Genomic DNA, 20,098 nt, shown 5'->3' with positions numbered 1-20,098 from the left:
GAAAAGAGGAAATTGGACGGAGGAGAACATGAAATTAGCTGTTGATGAAGTAAGACGGGATAAATTGAGCATTAGGGAAGCAAGTGAGCAGTTTAGCGTCCCTAAAAGTACGTTAGGTGACAGATTGAAATTATTGTCTTCAGGGGAGGAGGTAGAAATGAAACCTGATATGGGTACATATAAAAGTACGTTTTCTGAAGAGGAAGACGAAGCTTTATACAATCATGTGAAAATGTTAGACAGCTTTTTAATGCCACTAAGTAGGAATGAATTTTTGAAATTGGTTTTTCAGTTCGCAGAGAAATTGAAACTAAAACATCAGTTTAATAAAGAAAAGGGCATGGCGAGCAAACGATTTTATTATTCATTCATGAAAAGGCATCCCGATCTGAGCTTGAGATCGGCTGAATCCACCAGCCTACAGCGGGCGAAAGGCTTCAATAAGGAGCAAGTGGACAAATTTTTTGACAAGCTCACTGATTTGATGCTTCGATACTTATTTCATCCTTCGAGGATTTTCAACGCTGACGAGACTGGCGTTTCAGTTGTGCACGAGAATCAGTTGAAGGTGTTATCAGTGAAAGGTAAGAAACAAGTTGGTAAGCTAACTTCCGGGGAAAGGGGAAAAAACGTTACTGTTCTTCTCTGCATAAATGCCTCAGGTGACCAGTTTGTTCCTCCATTGTTTGTTTTCCCCAGAGTGAGAATGGACAATGATCTGACGAAGGATGCACCCATAGGCAGTGTATTTGATGCCCATCCAAGCGGGTGGATAACTAAAGAGGGATTCTTAAAGTGGTTGAAATCTTTTGTTTTGAGAGTGAATCCAAGTGAAGAGAATCCAGTGCTACTTATTGTTGATGGCCATTCTAGCCACAAAGATTTGGATGTTATTCTGTTTGCCCGAGACCATAACATCCACATGCTGAGTTTGCCACCTCACACAACTCATAGGTTGCAACCTCTTGACCGAGTGATCATGAAGCCATTCAAGAATGCCTTCAACGAGGCTTGTTCTATGTGGATGAGGAAGTATCCCAATCTGAAAATTACGCTGAAAGATATTTCAGGGCTAGTTGGCTCTGCATTTACCAAGGTGTGCAGAATGGAGCTTGCTCAGTCAGCATTTTCCTGTTGTGGCATCTATCCCCTGAACCGGAACATCTTCAGCGACTTAGATTTCTTCGCGTCCTCGAAAGAGTTGTCACCAACAGCTGCTAAAATTCCTTCCAATAGCCAGCTTCTTTCGATCCAGGCATCAATTGAAGCACAACCAACTACAACAACATTCAGTCCTTCAGCTTCACCATGCATAGCATCCACTTCCACGGCCTCTAGGAGTGAAAATTCAGATGGGCTTAATCAAAATAACTCTCCGAGTGCAAGTCTACTTCAGGAAATTAGTCCTCTTCCAAGTGAAACTATTGAAAATTTAAACCTGAGGAAAAGGCGTGGAGACCAGAGTGAAGTTCTAACCTCCACCCCTTTCAAACAAAGGCTTGAAGAAAGACAACAAAACTCAGTGCTGCGAGAAACAAAAAAATCTTCAAAAAACGGTGTGACCAAAGGAGGAAGCTCGCGAACGAAGAAGCAGAGCCAGAAAAATGTAAAAAAGACTCTAACATTTGATTGTGAAAAGACTGACTGCATCATCTGTGGGGAGAATTTTAGTGAAGACTGGATTCAGTGCATCATATGCAAGGGTTGGGCGCATGAAAACTGTGCTAATCTTGAAGGGGATGCCCTTTATTACAAATGTGACATTTGTGTTAGAAAGTAATGTAATGGTACAGTGTAATAGGAAAATAATACAACAATACTGAAAGTGTCCGATACCGTGTGCCATGTTTTTAAAATTATGAAAACTCAAGTGTTTATAAATACTAAAATTTCATTTTCGCTATAGTTGCTGTGGATTAGTGCATTGCTCCTATTAAACATAAACAATATATGTTTCCAAAAATAATTTTAAATTTTAATTAGACCCTATCCAAAATGTGTTATTCAAAGACAAGCTTAACTGTCCGATACCGGGGTACCTTCCCCTATATAGGCTCGCTCCATGTAGTGTAGCGTCTGCCAAAATCCTCTGGAAACAACACTACCACTGCCACATCTTCAAGCATCGATTGGTTACCAAGCTGCCGATCTGCAAATGGCGATCTTGCATGTTTATCCACATTGATGAATTACCATCTTCAGCATACCCTTCCCGGCCTTACCCTGGCTCTCTAAACCACATGTTGCAACACTTTCAACCGTCTTTCCTGATATAGTTGTAGTTTTCCAGGTTGCACAATCTTTACTGCTAGGCCATAATTACAGACTCTTACCCATACAGAAATGCATACAAAATGTAATGATGCACATATGCAATATTCCCTAACTACACGTTCTTCCTACAATATAACGTTCTTACATCTTTAAAAACTCACATGATATTTACTACTTTATATTACAAATCATTTTACAAAAATTTCCTAACCTAAAATTGGGAGATACCGTATAATCTCGAATACCACCCGCACTGTTTTTTCGAAAATATCACTTCCAAAATTGATTGTGGGTCTTATTTAAAATTTTGGGAAATTTATCTTTCCGAATGCCCATAAATCGGGCATCACCGCCGGCGTGGCTTGGCAACAATGCTCTCTCCGCTCTCAGTATACGCTACTTCCGTCCTTGGCGTGAGTCTCGTGCATGTTCTCGGAGTATCAACATGAATTCCACAAAACGTTAGTGATCTTTTACTGCGAGTGAGAACTGAAAGTGGTTTGGGAAGCCGAAATTATTGGAAATTGTGCCGCCGGTAGGAAATACAATATTGACAAGTCGTGTATTTGTGATTGGAGAAAGAAAAATGTGCTATTAACATGTAGTGGTGATTGTGGAGCTTTTCGTGGACTGAGTGTACTGTTTCCAGAAATTGAAAGAAACTTTGTAAATATGTGATAAAGGCGGGAATTGGGATATGGTGCGTCAACCAAAATGTGTCGGCTAAAAGCATTACAGATCACAAAGGAACTTTCATCGGAAGGGTTTAAGGCAAGCTGAGGATGGGTTTGTAATTTTTATAAAAGAAATGGGTGCAGTGTACGAAGGCATGCCTCAATTTCACAGCGTCTTCCTGGTGCCTACGATGAGAAGTTATTTTTGTTTCAGCGTCACATAATTCGGTTGCGGAAGGAAAATGCATATTTGCTTTCCCAAATTGGCAATGCAGATCAGATGCCAGTCTACTTTGAAATGCCAGTGGACAGAACTGAATGTTACGGGTGCAAAAAGTGTCACCATTAGAACAGGTGGTAATGAAAAACAACGGTGTACGGTAAAGTTGTGTATTCTCGCCGACGGAACCAAATTGCCGCCGTACATTGTTCTCAAGCGAAAGATGCTTCCTAAAAATCTACCCGCTGGTGTTTTCGTCAGATCTCAGAACTCCGGCTGGATGGACAGTTCACTAGTGGAAGACTGGGTAAAGTGTGTCTGGCAACGTCGCCCTGATGCATTATTGGGACAAAAGAACTTGCTTGTTATCGACAGTTACCACGGCCACACAACAGATGCTGTGAAGAAACATATCAAGGATGGGAAAACCGACGTAGCAGTCATTCCGGGCAGGTTGACTTCTATGCTACAGCCGATGGATGTCTGCTTGAAACGTCTATTTAAAGCAGCCTTGAAAGAGCTCTATACAGAATGGATGGCGGCTGATAATCACATACTGACGCCAACTGGTCGCATTCAGCGCACAGAAGTTCAGCTGCTGTGTTCGTGGATTTTCACGGCATGGAATCGTATCCCTGGAGACCTCATACGGAAGAGCTTGAGGAAATGTAGCATTTCTAATGCTATGGATGGCAGCGGTGAACGACATTTTGTGGGAAGGTGATGGTGATGAAAGTTCCGAAGTTGGTACTGATGATGATGATGATGATGAATGAACTCAGATATTGTCCTGGAAATTTTTGTTTACTTTCATTTGTATTTTCTAATCATTTAATGTGTGTTAGTAAAGATTGTAAATAATTTTGACTTAACTTTTTAAAATTTTGTTCTTTCAAAATAAGGGTGCAGGTCTTATTCGGTGGCTGGTGGTATTCGAGATTATTCCCCCATGGCACTACAGCCCTTGAAGGGCCTTCGCCTACCAAGCGACCGCTGCTCAGCCCGAAGGCCTGCAGATTACGAGGTGTTGTGTGGTCAGCACAACGAATCCTCTCGGGCGTTATTCTTGGCTTTCGAGACTGGGGCCGCTATCTCACCGTCAGATAGATTTGAGATTATGCGGTATATGAAAACTGTTTTACAACGATATTCTGATGTCATTTATATGCCAAAACTATTACATCAGCTGCAATTTGGTTTAGAAAAAACCCTACTCCCTTACTTTTCAGTCATTTATATGCCAAAACTATTACATCAGCTGCAATTTGGTTTAGAAAAAACCCTACTCCCTTACTTTTCAGTTTAGTATAAAAATGTTGAAATAACTGGTATTTATTCATCATTATTAGTATATAAACATATTTTCATAACATTATTGATTGTAAAATTGTGAGCAAGGAGTAGCTGGGCAATACAAAAGTCAGCTTTTGATAGAATTTGTAGCCGGTGAATACAGGCATCTGCTTCTTATTACTGGGTATCGGAGTATTCATGTGTCACTAGCCCTATTGCTAATGCCTCTCTGCAATTTGCTATGAACGTGCACTACAAATGATACTACAGTTTTTATCATAGTATTCCATCTACCTTTTCCTCCATGCATGGATTTTGTTCCTTCCCTGTTGTCACCCACACATTTATTCCAATTAATACCATTGTCAACTTCCATTCTTCATCTTACAATAAAATAAAGGAGGTAGTTTTAATTCTGTTTAACCAATGTCTTCCTGACATTTTTGGCCATTTCATATATATCCCTTTTTCTAATGGATTACTTGATACTAGTTATATGTGTGTGTAAATGGCCGTGTGCAAGCTATGACTGACTTGGATGCAGGCTTCTGCCACTATTTAGGCTAAGAGTGTTTCAGATTTAAACATTTTGAACATACAACATGAAGAGTTTGAGAAAATCCTGGTATATAGTTTTTTCTTTCTGTTCTTAGAAGTGCTTGCAGACCCTCTGAAACATTCTCTAAAATTGAACTAACGCCTAATGACCAAGAAGATATAATTCTTTCTTTCCTGTTCAGGTTTGCTTTGACTTTGGCTTTATAACACTTGTTCTACTTCTTCCCCTACTGATATATTTAGTGCTGAATTTAGGCCCAAGACATCCAGATGGTTATCCGGGCAGCAGTTTACAGGAGGCTACTGCTTTCAATTTACAGTGAAATTTGTTTTTAGAACAGCTGTTAGTAAAACTTGTCACAGATGACAGTTTATTGTTAAGCATCTTGCAGTAGAAGCTACATATTGTTTTGTTGTTGGATCAACGTGGTGAGATTTAAAGGAAAGGATGGAGCTGTATGTATTGTATTACTTTATTACGATATGAAAATGCTTGTGTTAAGCAAGAATATATTTTTGGGAATCAAATTGGATGTGAATTTATTATTTAATGCTATGAATAAGAAGCATAGTTCTCGGTTACATTTTGAAAAGGAAATGCAAATGGTTAGATTATTTTCCAGTAGATGGCAGGTGCACTCTTATAATTCAATAGGAATAATTTATTGCACAAAGAGTTTGAGCTCATTTTTCAGTTTATTTTATTCTTGTTGAGGTAAGAGATAATAATTGTATCAACAAAAACTATATTATTAGGAAATTTTAAAAATATCCATATTTCTGCTAAAGTCAATATGCTAGTTGGTATTATTCCTTAGACTTCAGTAGTGAACTGTAAGTCCTGATTTTCAGAGATCACAAACGCAGAATGAGTCATCTCCATTTAATGTTAAGTGGATCACTGTTTAGAATGAATAATAAAGCAAAGCAAGAAGAAGGAGTGTGGTACTGAAAAGTGTAAAAGAAAAGAATCCATTCTTTCTAGGCCATTGTTTTAACAACAGGTAAAATCAAGATGCTGCTGCTGTTACAACAAATTTTAATATAGAACTAGTGCAAATAACTGAGTGTACTAATACAGGCCATTCAATGCCAGTAATGAAAATAACAATGTATGCAGTTTAAAAGAATGTGAAGATAGTAAAGGCTGTGAGTTTATTAAACCAGGTAATGATCCCATTAAATGGATAATAAATGATACGAAGGGAGACTACATTCTCAGGCATAGAGTAATGTAAAATACTGATGGCAATTGTGTGTGTACAGGCATTGCTCTCTATTATACATAACGGCTCCCCACTTCAAGAATAAATGCGAACATCAAAAAGTATTCACTTTCTCCACCAGAATACTGCTGGTATGCAGTATTCAGAACGAGCTGCACGCAGTTACCACAGTTGTTATATTCAATAATTTTCTTGTTGACAGGCTGGCTGTTTATAAATATTTTGCTCTCTCAAAATATTCAGTCACTTCATCTCCAATGTTTCTTAAGATAAGTGGGATAAGAGTTCTACAGATTACCTGACCTCATTTCTGAGCATGATTTGAACTGTCATTTGAGTTGCACTTTAAAACCTCCAATCTCTTCAAAACAGGGAGAACTGCAGTAGTTAGTTGTAGAAGCTCCTGTATTAACAAACTTTGCAGCTTCACACACAAAATTATTTACAATGTTTATAACCCACACCAACCGTTCTGATGGATAGAAGAAGACCTTTCACCGATTTTACTTAAAAATAATGTCCATTAGTGGAGAACTGCATTTTTCTTGTTGAATTAGGCTACAGCATGTTTCACAAGTTACTTCTTTTCTTATTTCCTTCATAACGAAACCCCTAAGGAAACTAAGTGTTACAAGTTTGACACTGCCTCCAGAGCTGTAAAAGAAATAAGAGTATTAGGTTTACTCCATAATAACAGTATGGTTATTATTTATAATACTAATTATCTAACAACCAACAGTAAATAAATTTTGTGAAGTGACTGTACATACATTGGGGCTTGTGAAGAAATTGCAGGATTTCTGTCGCTGTTTTTGGAATCTTAGGGTCACCTCTGATGGGACTTACTGAGACGACTTGACACAGCTAATAACATTCACCTCACGAGTATGTTGATTTAGCTGTTTCAAATGAATTCCTCTCTTCAAAATTCTGTTGAGGGCAAGTACTACAGCCCTTGAATCCAGCATGTTGTTGTTGCCTGAAGTTCTCAAAATAGTAAAGAACATTTCTAGGGAATTGCTGCTAAATACTCTAATTAGCACATAATGAAAGCCCAATGACAATAAGTATCAGATACTCAGGACTGTAGAACATGTAGTCAGCCGAATAGTTTTGTAAGTTTCATTGCTGAGAAACCTCACTCCTTGCTCATAGCATACTTCCTTCACATCCTCAAGATAGACCAGGAACTCACTCTCCAGCCAATGATGCCTGTCATTATCTGTGTTGAAAAAGCGGACCCTGTCAGGGTAAAACTTAGTGTTGTTGTAACTGCTAACATCATGGATATTGAACCATTTCTGAATCATTTTCATGAAGTATATGGTTGCTCTGCAGTCTTGCCTGAGATTTGTTTGGTAAAGAAGTATGCCACTGGCACTGTACTTAGTGCATAACCCTGCTATAAAAAAACACAGCAAATTATTGGTGAGAATTTCAGATTTGCTCACATTCTTGATGTTCTTAATTTTGGATATATGTCGTATTATATGGAACAGATGTGGTTTTGTGACCAATAAAAGTATCTAGCTTTTTGACATATTGCAGTTGTTGTTTTATTGCCATTTCATCCGCCTCCAGGTTATCTCTGAGAGAGTCCTCTCAAGAGTCCCAGTGTAGGTTTCGAACTTCCAAAGGCACAACTGATCTGATCTGTGCAAGGCAACTTCAGGAAAAATGCAGAGAGCAAGAGAATCCTCCTTTCTTAGTCTTTTATTACCTGCAAAAAGCATTCGACTGTGTTCCAAGATGATCTATGTGAGCGGTACTGAAGCACTTCGGCTGTCCTCAGCGTTTTGTTGATCTGGTTCAGGCCCTCCATGATGGCATTACCGGATAGGTTTGCCATCAGAATAGGATCTTGGATGAATTTCCTATTTCTCATGGACTGAAACAGGGGTGTGTGCTTGCTCGAACACTATTTGCATTATATTTGGCTGCCATGCTACATGAATCTTCTATGAACAACGCAGGTGTGGAGGTTAGGTATCGTTTCGATGGAGTGCTTTTCAACCTAGCAAGACTTCGCTCCCGGAGGCTCACCCAGGTTACAAAGGTAACCAAAATGCTGTATGCTGATGATGCTGCATCACCTTCACTCACACCAGAGGAATTGCAACAGTCAGTTAACTGCTACAGGAGTGCATGTGATCGGTTTGGTCTCACAATTAATGTTCAAAAGACCAAGGTCCTGGCATGACCTTCACCAGGCACAACCCTTCCACATTTTAACATCTCCATCTCAGATACTCCACTGGAGCAGGTGGACCACATTTCATACTTGGGTAGTATCCTATCTCTGTGCTGTAACTCTGAGCAAGATGTGGAGAAGAGAATTGGTGCTGCCCATGCAGCATTTGGATGACTATCACACCGGGTGTTCATGAATAAATACCTGGCCGTGAAGACGAAAGTCATGGTGTACCACGCTGTTGTCATCACAACATTGCTGTATGGTTGTAAAACTTGGACCCTTTACTGACGTGACTTGAAAAAGCTCGAGTGTTTTGGATCCATCCGTAGGAGCAAAAGGGAAGACCATGTCACCAACATTGCCATTCTTGAAAAAGTGCATGCCTAGAGCATAGAATCGTCCATCATTGGTAATGAGTTTAGATGGATTGGCCATGTCCGTTAGATGAGTGATACCAGATTTCCACACCAAATCCTGTGTGGTGAACTTTGTTCTGGCACCAGACCTTGTGGAGACCCCATGAGGCACTACAAGTGAGACCTGTGTAGAATTTCTATGATGTGGAAAGTTGTTGTGGAATATGCTATTTGTAAATCTTTTTTAAAGAATACTCACTGTGTTATGTGGAATGTTGTAGAATGTAGAATATTGTATTCTTATTCCATTTAACTACCTAACCTGTATGGTGTAAGATATTATTGTAGTATATTTTATTTGTATTCACTTTATCCACTTAAGAAACTACTGTATTGTAAATTATTGCTCTGTAATAGCTGGAACAGTCCAGAAAAGGTTGTGATGCAGACTTTTAGAACAGTGTGTGTTGACTCCTGTCAATTGTGGATTCTAGAAATATGTCCTTGCTAATTCTGGAAAATGGAAAGTTCGCGATTGGTGTCTGTATATGTTCAGGAAGATTGTATAAACATCGCAACTGGATAAAGAGTTGTGATTGGTGAATCTGGGTGGCGATAGGCAAACTCCGGCGTTCTGATTGGTAACTCGATAATTGGACCAAGGCCAATCTTCCCTTTTTGAAGTGAGCGAGGCAGGATTTCGTGGTCTTTCGTTCTCTCGTGAGTCCAGCTGTTTGACACGCGTCAGCGTATCCTTGCTCCCGGGATGGGCTACCTTGGGGTAAGCACTATTGATCTCGGTTCCACCTTAATTTATATTTAATGTCCGCCTGCATTTTCTCATAGGAGTTTACCCTACTCGCCACCCAGTTACTTCAGATGCCTTAGCTTTTAGCTGGGCCGCCTGTTTGCTTCCGAGGCATTTCCCTAAATATATCTTAGATTAATCTAAAAGCTCTGCAATACAATCTTCAAAGTAAGAGGAAACACAAGATAACAAATACAACCAATAAATGGGAGTTAACGTGCTTTCTCAAGACGTTCCAGCTGGAACGTCTGAGAGACATTTAAATGAAATAGGGGGAAATCAGAAATATTTAAACTTGGCGCAGAGGCCGGTTCAACTTACTCCCACGCCAAAAACTCTTCTGATGCAGTGCAGTGGAAAAACTGGCGTGCATCAAGTGACACAGAGTTACTAGAGGCAAACCCTGAGGGAAATAAATTAATCTAAAAATTACATGTCTACCAAAACCAGCAAAGGGAAATGCTGTTCCAGTGGCTTGTGTGCTTCTTTGCAAACATTACATAGGGATCACTTTGGCTGCTGTGGCGCTGGCAGCGTGAAGTAGACCAGCCTCCAATGCTCCGAGCAAAGGGGGGAGGCTGGGAGGTATACTAGAAGGTGATGGTACAGGGCAGCAGTACTTCACGATCACTATTTATCTTAACTTTAATTAACCTGGTACTCATTTTTAGTGTAGGTTGAGTGAACCTCTGGGCCATATGCACGTCCAGAAGTGGAAATATTGATTCGTAAATTTTTTGACTTCCTGACAGGGAATCAAACCCATGTCCTTTCAAGTGAACTAAGCACGCCTTTACCTCCTTGGCCAGGCAGCCCCTACTATAATTGTAGTGTTTTATAAATCTTATCTCCTAAATTACATGCTGTGGCTTTCAAACAGTTTACAGGTATGTAGGCTGGTGATTTAATTGTGGCATTTAAATAAGGCTTTCTTTCACAGTATCCTGCATTATAGGGCATTGGTAGTGTGTATTATTGGAATTACCTGTGGGTTGAAAACTCGGGGATATGAAATAATTTGTGAGGGCAGTTAGATAATTGAAGTACTGTATTGTACAATTTCATAAATGTACAGATATGTATTTCACAAAATCTAGAGAAAGTACATTTGCACACGTAGACATGATTTCCAAAGAGGCATTGTGACAGCCAGAATGACTAAGCACTAAACAGGACAGTTTTGCAATGAATGCTTCAAAACATGTCCACCATTTGGCTATGTTTTCATGTTTGTTGTTTATGGTTTTGTGGTAACATAGATTCTGACTTATGCATTGTATGTTATTGTGCAAACAAAGTTTATAATCTTGTTAATATTTTTGTATATTAATGACTAATATGTTTACTGGTCAAATAAAAGTTGTTGTTGCTGTTGTTTCATTGTAGGAGGTGGTCATCAGTCTCTTATAACTCGGTCTATTTGCAAGCTGATTGATAGCTTATATTAATGTGCATCTTGTAATGTTTTTATCTGTAGTGTAGCCATTCCCCCAATACCAATTCTTGGCCTAGTTGGGAACTGATTTGGAGACCGAGCTGGTAGTTTATTACTATAATAATAATAATAATAATAATAATAATAATAATAATAATAATTTAAAAAATCTGGCATGTGGCCTCCGGAAAGGCCTGGTGCAGGTTTTTTGATTTGACGCCCGTATGCGACGTGCATGTCGTGATGAGGATGAAATTATGAAGAAGACATATGATACACCGAGTCCATGTGCCAGGGGAATTAACCAATTATGGTTAACATTCCTGCCCTTTGCTGGAATTGAACCCGGGACCCCTGTGACCAAAGGCCAGCACACTTACCGTTTAGCCATGGGGCCAGACAGTTTATTACTGTAACCTGTAAACTGCTAAGACGCTCCTTAATATAAACCATAGTCATGTTCTTTCAACCAAAAAAAAAAAAACCTGTGTCCTCATCCTGAGGTGGTGCAGCTCTTTTCAGGCATACGCCCAATGGAGTGCCAACGGCCGTAGCCGTGTTGAAACACCGGATCCCGTGAGATCTCCGAAGTTAAGCAACATTGGGCGTGGTCAGGAGTTGGATGGATTGCCACGCGCTGTTGGTGGGGGGTAAGGGAATGGAGGAGCATAAAGGAACTGGCCACCCTACCGCACGTAAACTCCGGCTCAGGAACACCTCTGCGGAGGTTCGGACCTGCCTTCGGGCAGAATAACCCTTACCTTACCTACCCAATAGAGGTGAGCTGCATGTACTATTTCTACCACATACCAGCCCTCATGACATTCTTAAATTTCTAGCAGTACCGGGAATCGAACCCGGGCCCCCGAGGATGGCAACTAATAACACTAACCATTATGCTACAGAGGCCAACTCTTTCAAACTAGAGTATTGTTAAACATGTGAGCTAGCTCTTTGCCTGTACCAGTACTATAGAAAGCAATAATAAGAGGAATCATATATTTCTTTAGCAGCAGAATTTTATTATACCCCTTCTCTTCACTCCAATAATTGCTTCTGGGTACACAGAACTTAGGGAGTATACATGCAAAGTGTCCTCCGATTAGTTCAGTCTTTAGAGCTTTTGTTTATTTTAGATGCAAGTACTCCTGTAACATGCCCATACTTTTGCTTGATATTAATGTAAGTTATTTATAATTTTCTGGTCTAGAAAGCCAATCAGGATGGCTGAGGATGTAGCCACAATGACCATATGGCATTCCACAAGCCACTTGGTTGTGTAGCAGTCTTCTTGGCTGGCCATGGTCCTAATGGGCTTTTGCACCATGGATTTGTTTTGTTACTTATAATTCATTAGACTTTCACATCCAATTTTCTATAGTTATGGTACATTAGATATTATATTGGGAGATTGTTGCTTTGATTGGTTACATATAAGATGTAAAACATACTTCAATGTTTTTAGGAGTTGCCAAAGCTTTGTGTTCTATGCAGAGAAGAAGGACATTCTAACACTGAGTGTACTGCAAATGTGTTGCCACCTGTAGAGAAACTCCCACCGCTATCAGCCCGTTTCTTGAATGTTGTAACATGTGTGTGTGAGCACTTATTTGGTAAGTTGTACTATTTCAATATACTACTAATTTGAAATAAGCTCATTTGTGGCTTAAGTAGAAATTGTGTCTGTACTGAAAGAAATTAGAAATTTATTTTCATTCCCTCTATTTTGATTGATTTACATATTTAAGTTAGTTAGTAAATCTTTGTAAGTGTTAATGTGATTTGCTAAAACTTTTGGTTCTCTATCAGGTAACACCATTTTGTTCTGACTTTCTCATGGAGTAAAGAATGTTCTCTAGAAATTTTTTTTTATCTGTAGTATAATAATCGTACAGTGGTAAATGAAGAAGGGGACTGGAAATGTTCCCCAATAATCTTAAGACCATGCCTCTATACAGGGAAAAATTCAGCACTTACCTTTCATCATGTGGACATTAAATGTGCCGTACGAGGGAAGTATCACACCTCTCATGCTGAAACCTACCTTTAAATTCCAGTTACAGAAGCAATGTACAATAAAGCTGTATCCTAGAAAATAACTCGTAATTTAAACTGCAAGGGTCTGAAATAGAAGCGGGAATTCTGTAATGCTGTGCAATTGGACATAGTTGCTTCAAGTGGAGTGAAGTGCGGATTTTAAATTATACTGTACAAGAGACCCAACTCAGCATAATATCTTCTGTCTGATTACCACCTTATAGTTTCAATCACTGGTAAAGAGAAAGCAAAAGTGACTAATGTTAATTGAATGGTGAAAACAGAAATTCTTTTTGCACCATGCTCAGTGTGTAATAGCTTTATTGTCACATTGTTTTTTGTTTGTTTCCAGGCAATATTTCACAAGCACTGCTACAAATTAGGAGGGTCGGTTTGTTGTATATCTGCTTGCAAACCACAATATTTTATTGTGTTCTGGAACCTTGAAGATGAAAACTGATAAGTGTATAAAAGATTGCAATTTCAGGATGCTGTCTGTGTGGAAAATCTTTTCATGAATCGTCTCATCTGATGATATTATTTCTGTTAGACAGCAATAATGAGCTTTCCACGGCTGCACAGTGTGTAATTTTCCCAATCTAACTGGACAAAAATAATTTTTCATTTCTTAAATTGGTCCAATATGTATACTGACTTATGTTCTTAACTGTATGAAGAATGTTGGGATGCATGGCTTTGAAGTCTTCTCCAGCTATTTCTTTTTATGACTAGATTGCAGAAACAAAACTCAGCTGCTTTGCTCGCTTGCAGTCTTTCTTCAGCCGCAGTGAAGTTGGCCTTGTTAACAGACTTGCAAGTGATACTGAATGAGTAATCTCTGTATGTGGAAGGCATGGAAATAGATAATGCAGGGTATAGTTTTGCATGAGGTGAAAATTATTCTAGTCAACAATAGTTTGGACCCTGTAAAGAAGATTAGCTGCAGTACCCGTCGTCAAAGGAACAGTCATTTAACATGTGCATAATAACATTTTTGTCCACCCCTCACATTGTTCCACAGATTCTGAGGCACATAAGTGGTCATCTGAAGACAGGTTTTCTGTGGTTTTTCATTTTCACATGAGGCTAATGCTGGGGCTGTACCTTAATTGAGGCCATGGCAACTTCCTTCCCACTCTTACCCCTTTCCTGTCCCATCATCGCCATAAAACCTATCTGTGTAGGTGTGACATAAAGCCAATTGTAAAAAAAAAAAAAAAAAAAAAAGGAAATAAGTGGACATGCCTCTCCCTGTCCGTGGCTTGTCTTGGTGTACTCTTCCTTTTTCTCTGTGGCCCTTTAAAGTCTGATTTTTATACATTTCTGATTTTGATTTGATCTCTTCCTTCCAGTTATAAAATAGTGCCTAGTATCGGGTTAGTATTTAAAAAATAATCACAAGGTAGAAAGCATTTAAAACGTTGCCGGAGCGATCTCCATAGCAATTCTCTCTGCAGTCTATACACCTCTTGGACTTAAACTTTCACATGACTCCCAGTGATATTTCCCTTATTTTCACTGTATTGGAAAAAGATATATGCCTCTCGGTCATGGCCATCCATCAGTGGCTACTAATTTCAGATGACCACCAGTCATGACATAACCTGCACGTTTACTAGGTAACATTGTCTGGCCATCCAACCATATCTTACATCACAGCCTGTATGGTTCCCATGGTTACACTTCCAACACGCTAATTTCCGTAATGCAAATTTCATGTGACCCAGTGATGTCAAAATTCACCATGAGCTATTTTTTTGTAAAAACCAAGTGTAAGAGAGAGACACAGAGTTTTATACTTTAGGGTACTTCTGAAGCACAACTTTAAGGTAAGATCCTACTTCACGTTATTCTAAACTGAAATACCAAGTTTCATTAAAGTCCACTCATTCATGTTGTAACAGACACAGACAAATATTGAACTGAACTCTACATAGGTCATTACAATGACGTCAGTATTCTCGTCAATATAAAATATTAACTGAGAGGAATGACGCAGTTAAAAGCAGTACTGTCAGATGGCATGCTCGAATTGAGTGAAAAATGCCTCAGTTTCTCACTTTTCACGAACAGTACTACAATGGGGTTTAAACATTGTCAAGTTCCAGAACTGGAATGACCCAGCCACAAATAGCGGTGAACACAGCTCTTCAGTTTTCTGTTAAATGTGCATAGTCCTCATTCCTATCAGTGCTTCAGAGCAGGGATTTTTTATTTTTTGGTATTGGCTTTACATCGCACCGACACAGATATGTCTTATGGCGATGATGGAACAGCAAAGGGCTAGGACTGGGAAGGAAGCGGCCGTGGCCTTAATTAAGGTACAGCCCCAGCATTTGCCTGGTGTGAAAATGGACAACCACGGAAAACCATCTTCAGGGCTGCCGACAGTGGGGTTTGAACCCACTATCTCCTGAATACTGGATACTGGCCGCACTTAAGGACTGCAGCTATCGAGCTCGGTGGGCAGGGATTTAATAACTTGAATACTATGATGAATAGAGATGGGAATTATAGGCACGAAGAGGTTAGAATACAAACATATTTGAACAAGGCGTAAATATCATCTAGTCGCTTTACAGTTATGCCAGTGAGTTGCATAAATTTTAGGGGTTCTGATTGTTCAGATTGCTAATATTTATGTAAATCTCACTGCAGAACCGTTGTGTGGGTAGAAGGCGCTTGTAACTTGGTTACATACGTTTGCATTCTAACTTATTCGTGCCTATAATTCCAATCTCTAATGATGAATCAGTGTGCCTTATACCACTTGTTATCAGAACATGCCGTCTCCCAGGCAAACTAGTGAAAATGGAATAGAAATCTGGATTTAAGGTCTATATTCTATTGGTATATCTACCCTCTGGTAAAGTATTGTATCTGTATCTTACTCTGTATGGCTGCAATCAGCTAAACTACTTTGTCATTATTTTCCAATATGCAGAAGTAATGATTCTGCACTGTGGTTAGTTTACCATAGTCACCATTGTTGAAGTTGGGAACATTCACTGCTGCAAAGTAATTGAAGTGTCGTGCTGTGCAACAATGTGCTGTGTTCTGCTTTTTATTACTGGATGCATGAGGATTGTTACATTGTATGCCCTAGTGTTTGCGATCGTTGCACAAATGGATAGGTTCCTAAACACCAGGGGATGAACACTTTGACAACTTGATTTATGTGAAAATTCATCAACTACGTTCAGCAGTAGTAACTCACCAATGGATTATGTCCAATCACCAGGCAGTAGCCGATGTTCAGGTTCATCAGTCTTAATTCTGATAAGTTTCTATAATTGTGATTATTTAATTTCTTAGTTCTATTGCAAAGTTGAAAGAGAAATTTTTTTTACCTGTGTTCAGAGGTGATTCAGATAAGGATCCCTGTCATGGCCCAGTATCAGACTTTCCCAAAAATGAACCTACAACCACAACATCCTCACTTGTCAGTCCTATGCTGGTTCTTATTATAGGTAAGTATACATATTGTTTCTCTTTACAAAATAAATGAGTACGGTAACTTCATCCTTTGAAGAAACCATTTTATAAATTGTGGTTTTTTCTTTGTCTTCTAAGCCCCTGAATTCACAGTTTTACATAATTATGCTTAATTAATATGCATGCATGTAAAATAGTAACTTTGCTTTACGGGAGCAAAAGCTGGGTGGACTCAGGATATCTTATTCATAAGTTAGAAGTAACAGACATGAAGGTAGCAAGAATGATTGTTGGTACAAACAGGTGGGAACAATGGCAGGATGGTACTCGGACTGAGGAGATAAAGGCTAATTTAGGATTGAACTCGATGGATGAAGCTGTACGCATAAACGGGCTTCGGTGGTGGTGTCATGTGAGGCGAATGGAGGAGGATAGGTTACCTAGGAGAATAATGGAATCTGTTATGGAGGGTAAGAGAAGTAGAGGGAGACCAAGATGACGATGGTTAGACTCAGTTTCTAATGATTTAAAGATAAGAGGTATAGAACTAAATAAGGCCACAACACTAGTTGCAAATTGAGGATTGTGGCGACGTTTAGTAAATTCTCAGAGGCTTGCAGACTGAACGCTGAAAGGCATAACAGTCTATAATGATAATGTATGTATGTAAAATAGTAAAGCCAATTTCTATGCAAGGTAATTTTCCTTGAAAAGATGGAAAGTTGTCAGTTCTTTCCAGACACTTGATCAACTTTAATGATAAGTAGTTACAGGCACAACCAAATATAAGTGTTTTTAGTTTGGATTTTGTATGCCTTAATATTATACTTTCTATTTCTAGGTGATGACAGAGAGCCTGTCGATACTGAAAATATTTTTTTTAGGTCAAAGTCACAAGATTTCGCCTCATCCAGTACCCTTACAGAGGAACAATGAATGTCGAAGGGAGACAAATCCTACCCCTGACACACCTTTATCCAGGGAAAGTTCTCAACAGTCACCACCCAAGAAGTATAAGACATCCGATCCTGCCAAGTGGAAAAGAAATATTGAAAAGAAAATTCATCTCAAGGGAGAAGGTCATGAAATCCTGAAAGGAAAATGAATAGCACCAAGGCGTACCAAAATTCCAAGGCATGTACACAAAAACAGCCATACATGTTCGAGTAAGCTTTCAGAAGAAGAAAGACAAAAATCTACAAATACTTCCGGAACCTTCTAACACTTCTCCAACAATGCCAGTTTGTTATTCAGCATGTAACTGAACAGCCAAGAAAAAGGGAAACAACTTTCCTGGGCATATGAAAGATATCTGGAAGTTTAGTCAGCGGAGCACTATGCAAAGTCAACGAAGAAGAAATTTTGCTGCCTGAGATGCGAGGGAAACACAAACCCAAGAACAAATTTAAGATGGAAGACGAATTATTTATTAGAGAACATGTACTGTCTTTCCTGAGCATAGAATCATCCTACTGTCAGAAGAAAAGTGAGTACAGATTTCTAGAAACTAACCTGAACATTAGAAAAATTTATGAACTGTTCTAAGAGAGATGTATTTAGTCAGAAAGAAGATGTGCAAAAATTGAAAACTACAGAATAATTTTTTGTGAATACAAAATTGTCTTCCATGTTCCTGAAAAAAAAAAAAAAAGGATCACTTCAAACCTTGTTCAAAATATGAAAAAAAGAAAAGAAAAAAGAAAACTGATGATGAGAAAGAATCACACAGGGACCATGTGGAGAGGAAAGAAGCTGCCCAAAATTTGAAAGATATTAGTAAAGAGAAAGCAAAGACAGTGTTGGAATTTCAGTTTGATTTGCAAGCTGTGTTGATTACCCCATTGGAAGTTCAGGGTCCTTTTCCTCTTCTCTGTATGGAAGCCGGCTGTTTATAATTTAATGGTTAGAAAGAGAAATTTTTTTACCTGTGTTCAGAGACGATTCAGATAAGGATCGTTTTCATGGCCCAGTATCAGACTTTCCCAAAAATGAACCCACAACCACAACATACTCACTTTTCAGTCCTATGCTGGTTCTTATTATAGGTAAGTATACATATTGTTTCTCTTAACAATATATTGAGAGAAACGTATTGAGACGTAAACCAAATTGTAATTCCTCAGTGGAATGTTATATTTGGGACTAGACTGAAAGAAAGTGAGGAAGCGTTGATTTCAACTAGCATTTAGTCTTATCTCATGAAATATCCTAATGTAGAGATGGAAATTACGATATCAGACAGCTTTGGAGTACACCAGAAGTCCACTAATTTTGTGTATGTGTATAGAAGCAGTACAAAATCCCCCCCAACTTCAGCAGGTCATGTAGCTATCACCTGGCATTTGGGAGAGACGGGGTTCGAACCCCACTGTTGGCAGCCCTAAAAATGACTTTCCGTGGTTTCCCTTTTCACGCCAAGCAAATGCTGGAGCTGTACCTAAATCAAGGCCACGGACGCTTCATTCCCACTCCTAGCTCTTTCCTATTCCATTGCCTCCATAAGACCTATCTGTGTCGGTGTGACGTAAACCAAATTGTAAAAGGAAGAAACTTCCTAGTATACACTCCAGAAGGGTTGGTTCGACAGATGAGAAATGCACGCAAAAATCCAGCACCCTACAATGTTTCTGCATTTGTGCACAATGGCGTTTCGTGGCATTTCTACCTAAACAAGGCTAATTTTAGAGTTGAGGAAGATAACGTAGTGTAACCTGAATAATTTGAACATTTTAAATTCAAATTTGTCAATAATTCAAACTCTTCCTCTGGTCCCTTGAATTTCGTATTAACATAATATTAAAATAAGTTCATTGATGCCCTATGCTCCACTTAGGAGATACAGGAAATAAGTTAAGTAAGTCATAATATTAAAATATCATCTCTAATTCAAATTTATATTGGTTAATTCGAAGTAATAAACTCAAAAATTATAAAAAAAGCTTTTTATTTCTGAATAGTTTTCATTACTTAAATAGTCCAGTTCTTGTATTCAACCATCATGTTGGCACTGGCCGCTGAATTCCTGGCTGGCGCTGGTTGTCTGTGCTCAGTGCTCTCAAGGTCGCTTCGACTGGTAATAATCACGCTGCACTCATAACAGTCAGTCTTCTTGCAGACGTGAAAAATCGAGTGTCTTCCTATGTCTTTTTAATGTACTCATGTAGTGTTTTGTACGAAGTTTGTGTTCTGTTGAGTACAGTATGGTATCATGGCTCCTTCCAAGCCCTCATGTGTCCAGTACAAATTGTTGACTCTAGCCGAAAAAATTACAGTTATTGACGAAATGGAAAAAGGAGTACAGGAAAAAGAGTGCATGGATCAGAAAGTCCCGACATTGATGAATGTATGTTAAAGTGGTTCAAGCAAGCGAGAGGCAAAAGAATTCCAGTCAGTGGGCCTGTACTTCTTGCAAAAGCAAAAGAGTTTGCTACGGCCTTGGGAAAACAAATTTCAAGGCGAGTACAGCGTAGCTCGATGGTTTTAACACTTTGAAATACATAAGAAAACTGCTGCATACATTCATGGCATTTTATGATATACTGTCTATTTGGGACCAACTTAAATTATGAAATAATTTGTTTTGAAGGA

The 20,098-nt window shown here is 39.0% G+C and overlaps 1 protein-coding gene across 1 annotated transcript in view; it reads left to right on the top strand.

Moving 5' to 3' along the window:
- Positions 1-20,098, top strand: part of LOC136864292 (terminal uridylyltransferase 7) — a 482,777-nt gene that overhangs the window by 237,491 nt on the left and 225,188 nt on the right. The window contains exon 11 of the mRNA XM_067141082.2: positions 12,504-12,651. Within this exon, the coding sequence (XP_066997183.2) occupies positions 12,504-12,651 (148 nt within the window). The remainder of the gene's footprint in view (positions 1-12,503; positions 12,652-20,098) is intronic.

The sequence above is a fragment of the Anabrus simplex genome, chromosome 2 (assembly GCF_040414725.1).
Source record: "Anabrus simplex isolate iqAnaSimp1 chromosome 2, ASM4041472v1, whole genome shotgun sequence".
Taxonomy (NCBI): Eukaryota; Metazoa; Arthropoda; class Insecta; order Orthoptera; family Tettigoniidae; genus Anabrus; species Anabrus simplex.
The sequence above is the reverse complement of the archived record's forward strand: the minus strand, read 5'-3'. Positions and strand labels throughout refer to the sequence as shown.